General features: G+C 44.6%; 1 protein-coding gene across 4 annotated transcripts in view; it reads left to right on the top strand.

Moving 5' to 3' along the window:
• LOC106571044 (kinesin-like protein KIF13B) overlaps positions 1-10,172 on the top strand; it is a 59,982-nt gene that overhangs the window by 469 nt on the left and 49,341 nt on the right. For all 4 annotated transcript variants that reach the window (XM_082961620.1, XM_082961619.1, XM_082961618.1 and 1 more), the window contains exons 2-6: positions 116-211; positions 637-729; positions 989-1,082; positions 7,961-7,973; positions 8,087-8,147. In XM_082961620.1, coding sequence (XP_082817746.1) covers positions 116-211; positions 637-729; positions 989-1,082; positions 7,961-7,973; positions 8,087-8,147 — 357 coding nt within the window. The remainder of the gene's footprint in view (positions 1-115; positions 212-636; positions 730-988; positions 1,083-7,960; positions 7,974-8,086; positions 8,148-10,172) is intronic.

Genomic DNA, 10,172 nt, shown 5'->3' with positions numbered 1-10,172 from the left:
AATTTGTGTTTTTTGAGAATTTTTATAATAGCAAGAACTCAAGACAACTTGCTATCTAAACTGTTTATATTTGTTGTCCGCCAATGTCACCATATGCATGTTTGTTTTTACCCAGCTAACACGCAGGCTAACCAAGGAAGGTGCACTTCTGGAAGAGAACTGCCTGCATTTGGGAAGTTCGAGGAAAGGAGAAATAAGAATTATTCTCACGGTGAGTTGACAGCTTTCTCTGTCAGCTAAACTCTTTTTAGTTGTAACTTTTTTGTTTGTTGTTGTTGCGAGAGTTGGCTTTTCGGACAGCCTTCATTCCTTCTTGGGACGCACTGGATTGAATACATAACGTATATACCTAATAATATTTTTGCAGGAATCTCCTTGCCAATGATTTTGCCGAACAAATAGCACAACAATTACATACATGTGTTTGTCTGTGGGGGTAGTTATAGTTGACTTTCTATATCTTCGTATGATTAATAACCTGTGATTTTTAGAGATCAACCATTCGGGCGTTTTGTACATTTTGTCAAGATGAAACTAATAGGTAGATAACTAGAATGTATACAAAGAGGGATGTGGCACGATTCATACGTGTACACAGTAATGGTATGCGTTATTAATGAATCTGATTCATTCCAGAAACAGAAAACCTGCTGCCAGACGCCATGGTCGACAACTTGAGTAACTCCAATGTAAAGGTCGCTGTTCGCCTCCGACCAATGAACAGAAGAGGTGAGTTCATAACACAAACCTTGTGACCAGTGCTTGCTTGACATGGACTGAAATAGCATGGTGCTTCATTATTAGAATAAACAAAAAAACTCCTCCTCTATTCATTATGTAAACATTAGGACATGTCGGTTTGGCTATGTTGATGCACTAGCTGTGTGATTTTGTATTTATTTTTAAGCACCCTTGAATCATCAGCTATTCCTGGACCCATCACAACTGTTGTTGTTGTATACTGCATGTCTTGTGTGTTCCTCACCAGAAAAGGATCTGAAGACTAAATGTGTGGTGGAGATGAACGGGAACCAGACAGTGTTGAATCCAGCTAGTCAGAACCTGAGCAAGGGAGACCCCAGGTCGGAACACACACACACCACACACACACACACACACACACACACACACACACACACACACACACACACAAACCTTTTCAGCGGGAGCTCTAGGAATGCTGCGGTCAGCTCAAGGTATGAGGACAGCGACGGCTCATTCTTTGGCAGCTATTAGATATCACTATGGTTACGTTCTAATGTCTTGCCTACACTAGCTTACGACTTAGAATACATGCCAGATACAGTCAATAAGTATTTGCCCCCTTTTCTCTACTTTTGCATATTGTTGACACTGAATGTTTTTCACATCTTCAACCAAAACCTGATAGTAGATAAAGAGAACCTGAGTGAACAAATAACACAACAATTACATATTTATTTTATTTATTTCATGAACAAATGCCCCCAATGCCCCTGTGTGAAAAGTAATTGGCCCGTTACACTCAATAACTGGTTGTTCCACCTTTAGCTGCTATGACTCTAACCAAACACTTCCTGTAGTTGTTGATCAGTCTCTCATATCACTGTGGAGGAATTTTGGCCTACTCTTCCATGCAGAACTGCTGTAACTCAGTGACATTTTGGGGGGGGGGGGGGTTTCAAGCATGAACTGCTCTTTTCAAGTCCTGCCACGACAGCAAAGCATCCCCAAACCTTCACACTACCACCACCACCATGCTTGACCGTTGGTATGAGGTTCTTACTGTGGAATGCAGTGTTTTGGTTTTCGCCAGGCATAATGGCACCCATGTCAGCGACGTGAGAGACTGATCAACTACAGCAAGCGATTGGTTGGAGTCATTGCAGCAGAAGGTGGCACAAAGGGGAATTGTGTGTTTCATACTTTGTTAACAGACATTTTTTTTTATACTTATTTTATTATTTGTTCTCTCAGGTTCCCTTTATCTAATTAATATTAGATAGATTAAGGGAACCTGAGTGAACAAATAAGAAAATAAGTATAAAAAATGTGGGTTTGGTTGAAGTTCTGGTAGCAGTATCAGAAAGGGGGCAAATACTTTTTCAAGGCACTGGGAAGGGAAAGGGGGGGGGGGGGGGGGAGATAACTAGTCAGTGGTACAATTTGAATAGCTTCAACTGAAAATGTGTTTTAGGCTTTTAACCCAACCCCTCTGAATCTGAGAAGTGTGGTTGTCTGCCGTAATCGACATCCACTGTACAAGGCTTCATTGTAAGTGGTGTGATTAGTGTACGTTGGAACAGAGGCTTGAGATGTCATGCTCTGCGTTGGCTTTCTAGGGCACTGGACTGGTCATATGTCTCCTCTCGAGGTCAACCCTTATCATGGACTACTAGCTTGTTGAAAAGTAACAAAATGCTTCTCCCCCCCCCCCCCCCCCCCCCCCCAGAAGGTTGTTCAATTGCAGGAAGATTATAGGGAAAAAATAACTTTTGTTTATTTTGGAGTCGTTAGCTCGGTTTCCATCCAGTTGGTGACAAATTTTCATGTGAATATTCAAAAAAATCAGCATAAAAAAACATATGCACATTTTCCCACCAATGGTGTGTTTCCACCAAACTGATTTGTTGCAGATACAAATCAAATCAAATGTACAGCCTTAAACCCCCAAACAGCAAGCAATGCAGGTGTAGAAGCACGTGTGTTATGACGTAATAAACAAAAAAGGTTTCACATAAATGGTTAGTCCACCCAAATTACAAAATGGCCTGCTGGTTTCCTATTTTGTATGTCTATAGACTGGGTATGACAGCAATCCATGCCTTGGTTTAGTTGTCTACCATGGTTTCCACATGCTAACGTTTTAGCATTTGTGGCACAAATCCCATTGAAGTCTTGAGACTGATTTATTTTCTTATAAAGGTCATGAACAGTTAAAATCATGTTTTTCATGAAATTGGATGATATTTGGATAAAACCAGATCAAAGTGTGATGACCAAAGTATGAAAAATGACTGTTACTTATTCATTGATCAAGTTTGTTACTGTTCCCTTCCCACATGTCAAACACTTGGATTCAGGAGACGGGATGACTAAAGGGATAGGGTGATATCACCTCAACTCATTTTAATACACCAATGCTAACATTATATTCTCTTATCTAATTTAAATAAGTACTGCCTTGTAACCAACATCGGAGAAGGCGTGTTTGCGGAGGGGGTGGTTTGTATAGCTAGATAGCTACACTACTGGTGCCAAAATTTTACTTTAGGGTGTCAGCAAATATAATTAAAGTTGGCAAATATACCTTCTGTGTCATCAGCCTAAACTACCTACACTAATATACCTTCTGTGTCATCAGCTCCATTAAAGAGCTACAGCTGCAGTGTATGTAGACTCAGTTACAGAAAGAGTCAACCCTCTCTGGTATGTAGACTCAGTTACAGAAAGAGTCAGCCCTGTCTGTTAACTTAGCTCTAACCCTCATTCCACTCCTCTATCCTCCTCCTTGCTCTGGCCTGGCCTGTGTCTCTCTTTACAAAGGGTGTGTCTGTTCTGTACTCATGCTGTTCAGTCAGTCAGTGAGTGAGTGAGTGTGCAGATGTGACGGATGCTCACAGGAGGGATTGTCTACCTGCCCAGGTGAGGTGGTGACCTGTTTCAGCAGGTATTCACCTCCAGAACAAATGCCTGTCCTGGTTTGTTAGCCTACGGGCCCTGGTTAGTTGGGGGGGTTAGTCAGCCTATGGGCCCTGGTTAGTTGGGGGGGTTAGTTAGCCTATGGGCCCTGGTTAGTTGGGGGGGTTAGTTAGCCTATGGCCCCTAGTTAGTTGGGGGGGTTAGTTAGCCTATGGGCCCTGGTTAGTTGGGGGGGTTAGTTAGCCTATGGGCCCTGGTTAGTTGGGGGGGTTAGTTAGCCTATGGGCCCTGGTTAGTTGGGGGGTTAGTTAGCCTATGGGCCCTGGTTGGTTGGGGGGGTCAGTTGGCCTATGGGCCCTGGTTGGTTGGGGGGGTCAGTTAGCCTATGGGCCCTGGTTGGTTGGTGGGGGCAGTTAGCCTATGGGCCCTGGTTGGTTGGGGGGGGCAGTTAGCCTATGGGCCCTGGTTGGTTGGGGGGGTCAGTTAGCCTATGGGCCCTGGTTGGTTGGGGGGGTCAGTTAGCTTATGGGCCCTGGATGGTTGGGGGGGTCAGTTAGCTTATGGGCCCTGGATGGTTGGGGGGGTCAGTTAGCCTATGGGCCCTGGTTGGTTGGGGGGGGTCAGTTAGCCTATGGGCCCTGGTTGGTTGGGGGGGGTCAGTTAGCCTATGGGCCCTGGTTGGTTGGGGGGGTCAGTTAGCCTATGGGCCCTGGTTGGTTGGGGGGGGTCAGTTAGCCTATGGGCCCTGGTTGGTTGGGGGGGTCAGTTAGCCTATGGGCCCTGGTTGGTTGGGGGGGTCAGTTAGCCTATGGGCCCCTTTCTATAGTCTACAATCAGCAGTAGGGACATTTTGTTTTTGATTGTGATTTCTGCCCTGACACGCTGCAGTGCTGTCTGTCTGTGCAATATGAACATGTTTTACAGGCTTCTGCCGGCTTCAGAATGGATCTCTTCCCAGATTCCATTTGGGTTATTAAGGGACGATCTTACCAGAGCATGAGGCTGCTGCAGCGACGTCTGGGCCTTTTTTAATGAATAAATATCCTTGAAGTATTCAATATGGGTCTCTTATAATATGATTGGTTTTTATATTGGTTTAGGAGATCACAAGGCTAGTAGACAGCTAGTGGAGGATCTCAACCAGCGGAGGCCTTGGGCTATAATAAACCTGCTGTCTTTACGGTCTTATCTGGGATGGAATGTTTTATGTACTGACAAACTAAATCAGTAATTTATTGTGGGGTATTCTCACCAGGGATGCTTTTAACATGTATTGTTGGAGCCCCTTGAGAGAGCGGGAGAAAAAAGGAGAGAGAGTGTGTTTATTTTTAATTTTTTTGCTGGCTGTGAAGATGTGCCAGCTATCAGAGTTGAGGAATGCTCTAGCAAGCCAGGAGAAGCCAATGTTGCTCTTTCATAAGGGGCCTGTAACACACACTACTTCTACACAGGAGGGTCTTGTTTAAAGTCAGCCAAGCTACCTTGTGGTTTAGTTGCAACTAGGCATAAATATACAGAAATTATAAAATCACCCACTTTCTAAGTATAGTTGGTATGTACAGGTATCTGCCCAAAAAATACCAGAAACACCAACATAAAGTGTCTTAATAGGGCGTTGGTCCACCACGAGCTGCCAGAACAGCTTTAATACGCCTTGGCATAAATTTTACAAGTGTCTGGAACTCGATGCGACACCATTCTTCCACAAGAAATTCCATAATTTGGTGTTTTGTTGATCATGGGGGGAGATGCTCTCAGGTGCCACTCTAGAACCTCTCATACGTGTTCAAAGGGGTAGAGATCTGGTGACTGACACACACACCCTTTAACTGGCAGGTAGCCTAGTGGTTAGACCATTGGTCCAGTATCCGAAAGGTTACTGAATCGAATCCCCGAGCTGACGAGGTAAAAATCTGTCGTTCTGCCCCCTGAACAAGGCAGTTAACCCACTGTTCCCCGGTAAGCCATCATTGTAAATAAGAATTTGTTCTTAACTGACTTGCCTAGTTAAATAAAAAAAATAAAAAATGTTTATTAAAAAAAATTAAAAATAACCCTGTGCTCCTTTGAGATCCCTCTTTTAAAATCACTGAGATCTCTTCTAACCATGGTAACCAAAATAATGGGCAACTTGGCATTTCTATACATCATGGGTTGTTAATTGCTTAATTAACTCAGGAACCACACCTGTGTGGAAGAACCTGCTTTTTTTTGTATCCCTCATTTACTCAATTGTTTCCTTTATTCTGGCAGTTACCTGTACTGTATAAACTTATAGACAACCTTCACTTACGGTGCATTTAGAAAGTATTCAGACCCCTTGACTCTACGAGCAAACAAGAAAATGCACTAACTCCCCCTTTGCACTAACTCACATACGCTGCTGTTACTGTTTATCTATCCTGTTGCCTAGTTACTTTACCCCAACCTATACACTTCCTTCGGAAAGTATTCAGACCTCTTGCCTTTTTCCACAAAATGTGACGTTACAGCCTTATTCTAAAATGGATTCAATAAAACAAATTCTTCATCAATCTACATACAATACCCCATAATGACAAAGAGAACGGGTTTTTAGACATTTTTGCAAATGTATTAAATATAAAAAACAGATTCCTTATTTACATAATTATTCAGACCCTTTGCTATGAGACTCGAAATTGAGCTCATGTGCATCCTGTTTCCATTGATCATCCTTGATGTTTCTACAACTTGATTGGAGTCCATCTGTGGGAAATTCTATTGATTGGACATGATTTGGAAAGGCACTCACCTGTCTATATAAAGTCCCACAGTTGACAGTGCATGTCAGAGCAAAAACCAACCCATGAGGTCGAAGGAATAGTCCGTAGAGCTTTGAGACAGGATTGTGTCGAGTCACAGATCTGGGGAAGAGTATCAAAACATTTTTGCAGCATTGAAGGTCCCCATGAACACAGTGGCCTCCATCATTCTTAAATGGACGTTTGGAACCACCAGGACTCTTCCTAGAGCTGACCGCCCAGCCAAACTGAGCAATCAGGGGAGAAGGGCCTAGATTAGGGAGGTGACCAAGACCCGATGGTCACTCTGACAGAGCTCCAGAGTTCATCTATGGAGATGGGAAAACCTTTCAGAAGGACAACCATCTCTGCAGCACTCCACCAATCAGGCCTTTATGGTAGAGTGGCCAGACAGAAGCCACTCCTCAGTAAAAGACACATGACAGCCTGCTTGGTGTTTGCCAAAGGGCACCTAAAGACTCTCGGACCATGAGAAACAAGATTCTCTGGTCTGAAGAAACCAAGGTTGAAATGTTTGGCTTGAATGCCAAGCGACATGTCTGGAGGAAACCTGGCACCATCCCTACGGTGAAGCATGGTGGTGGCAGCGTCATACAGTGGGGATGTTTATCAGCGGCTGGGACTGGGAGACTAGTCAGGATAGAGGGAAAGATGAACGGAGCAAAGTACAGCGTGATCCTTGATGAAAACCTGCTCCAGAGCACTCGGGACCTCGGACTAGGGCAAAGGTTTACCTTCCAACAGGACAACGACCCTAACAGCCAAGACAACGCAGGAGTGGCTTTGGGACAAGTCTCTGAATGTCCTTGAGTGGCCCAGCCAGGGGCCTCAAACTCCTCTTTCTCTTCTGGTTTTGAGCCAAAAGTTATTTTGTTTCTAGCCATTTTGAGCCTGTAATCGAACCCACAAATGCCGATGCTCCAGATACTCAACTAGTCTAAAGAAGGCCAGTTTTATAAATCTTTAATCAGAACAGGTGTCAGCTACAATAGCCATTTACAACATTAGCAATGTCTACACTGTATTTCTGATAAATTTGATGTTATTTGAATGTACAAAAAAATGTGCTTTTCTTTCAAAAACAAGGACATTTGTAAGTGACCCCCCCCCCCCCCCCCCCCACACACACAACTTTTGAATGGTAGTCTGTACAGATGGATAAGGTGTCATTACCTTGGACATAAAATAAATTGAACCATATTGAAGTTGTTGTTTTAATATAGGAGAGGAGGAATGTCCGTCTGTGTTTGAAGGGCACGCGGCCTAGCCTAGCCTAATCGTTCCAAGGCCTTTAGTGAGTGAAGGTCACCGCATTCTCACGTCTCAGAGCCATGGCATGAAGATTAGTTGCATTTACAGCTTTAAGCCTGTGATGATTTAACAAAACAAAAAAAATGTTTTGTCACATTCGGACTTAGTTAGTAAATATGTTATTAACAGCTTAATGTTTTACCCTATACCTGAATGCTATTCTACACTGGTGTTATTAGTTAGCCCACTTTGTTTTGAGGTAAGCTGTTTTAACTGTGGCTTTCTATTTCTCCTATGTTGTCCAGGAATCAGCCTAAGGTGAGCCCTTAACCAGGACAGTATTCTGAGGTTACAAAATCACTATTTAATCACTACTAAGGTTTTGTGTGTGTGTGTGTGTGTTCCTCAACTGGCTGTCATTTCCCCCTCAGGTCTTTGCTTATGACCACTGTTTCTGGTCCATGGATGAGGCCGACACAGACAAGTTTGCAGGTTAGTTACATATTATTTTTTTTTTTATTCAATAACAAAATAATGCTCTGGGGTGAAGTTTCTCCTGGGTACAGACCTAGGATCAGATTTCCTTTGCCCAGTCTTAACCTTAACCATTGCTAAATGGACCCAGGAACTGCATCTAGGGGCAATTTCACACTACACCCAGGATAACAGGACAAATGTCTTTATGAAATGTAGCTAAATTTGTCTAAATCAATCCTTATACAATAACGAAGTGGTTGTATAAACAAATAATTGGTGAAGTCCCAGTGTAAGGAGGCCTAATGCCTTAGATGACATGGAGTGAGTTTAGAATACCACAATTAAAATCGGCGAACTGTTAGCAACAAGCTAACCAAGCTAACAACAAACTCACTAGCTAGCGTAGCTCACGTTGAACAATTCCAGTTGAAACTGGTCTGAGAGAGGTCTGAGTTCACAATTTACATTTATTGACTTCCAAACCATGTACAGAAACCTTTACTAGCCCTAATGACGCTGTTTGTTTATACATCTCCCGTTGACATGACAACTGGGTCAGCGTTCCGAACCTTACAATCGATCACATGACAAACGCATTCGTTTTGATTGGCTGTTGCTTTCAACTAGTTGCACAAAATTGAAAAGATTCAATTGGATTTAACCAAGTAGCAGATGAGTTGTTTTATTAGTTGCAGGTGGGGTGTTTCACGAAGCAATCAAGAAGTAACTCTGCTGCAAGCAACTAAAATTGCATGCAAGTTGTTTTGTGTAAACCCCAGCCTTAGAACAGGTTTTGTACTACATTTACATTTAAGTCATTTAGCAGACGCTCTTATCCAGAGCGACTTACAAATTGGTGCATTCACCTTATGATATCAAGTGGAACAACCACTTTACAATAGTGCATCTAAATCTTTTAAGGGGGGGGGGGGGGGGGGGTTAGAAGGATTACTTTATCCTATCCTAGGTATTCCTTAAAGAGGTGGGGTTTCAGGTGTCTCCGGAAGGTGGTGATTGACTCCGCTGTCCTGGCGTCGTGAGGGAGCTTGTTCCACCATTGGGGTGCCAGAGCAGCGAACAGTTTTGACTGGGCTGAGCGGGAACTGTGCTTCCTCAGAGGTAGGGGGGCCAGCAGGCCAGAGGTGGATGAACGCAGTGCCCTTGTTTGGGTGTAGGGCCTGATCAGAGCCTGAAGGTATGGAGGTGCCGTTCCCTTCACAGCTCCGTAGGCAATCACCATGGTCTTGTAGCGGATGCGAGCTTCGACTGGAAGCCAGTGGAGAGAGCGGAGGAGCGGGGTGACGTGAGAGAACTTGGGAAGGTTGAACACCAGACGGGCTGCGGCGTTCTGGATGAGTTGTAGGGGTTTAATGGCACAGGCAGGGAGCCCAGCCAACAGCGAGTTGCAGTAATCTAGACGGGAGATGACAAGTGCCTGGATTAGGACCTGCGCCGCTTCCTGTGTGAGGCAGGGTCGTACTCTGCGAATGTTGTAGAGCATGAACCTACAGGATCGGGTCACCGCCTTGATGTTAGTGGAGAACGACAGGGTGTTGTCCAGGATCACGCCAAGGTTCTTAGCACTCTGGGAGGAGGACACAAGGGAGTTGTCAACCGTGATGGCGAGATCATGGAACGGGCAGTCCTTCCCCGGGAGGAAGAGCAGCTCCGTCTTGCCGAGGTTCAGCTTGAGGTGGTGATCCGTCATCCACACTGATATACACACTGTACTAGTAGCACTGTGTTTCCTGGTCCCAGAGCGCTGCGTGGAGGGACTGGAAGCACTGTGTTTCCTGGTCCCAGAGCGCTGCGTGGAGGGACCAGGAAGCACTGTGTTTCCTGGTCCCAGAGCGCTGCGTGGAGGGACTGGAAGCACTGTGTTTCCTGGTCCCAGAGCGCTGCGTGGAGGGACTGGAAGCACTGTGTTTCCTGGTCCCAGAGCGCTGCGTGGAGGGACTGGAAGCACTGTGTTTCCTGGTCCCAGAGCGCTGCGTGGAGGGAAAAACAGGCTCTGTCTTTAACTGAACTAGTACACCTGTA

The sequence above is a fragment of the Salmo salar genome, chromosome 15 (assembly GCF_965601325.2).
Source record: "Salmo salar chromosome 15, fSalSal1, whole genome shotgun sequence".
Classification (NCBI taxonomy): Eukaryota; Metazoa; Chordata; class Actinopteri; order Salmoniformes; family Salmonidae; genus Salmo; species Salmo salar.
The sequence above is the reverse complement of the archived record's forward strand: the minus strand, read 5'-3'. Positions and strand labels throughout refer to the sequence as shown.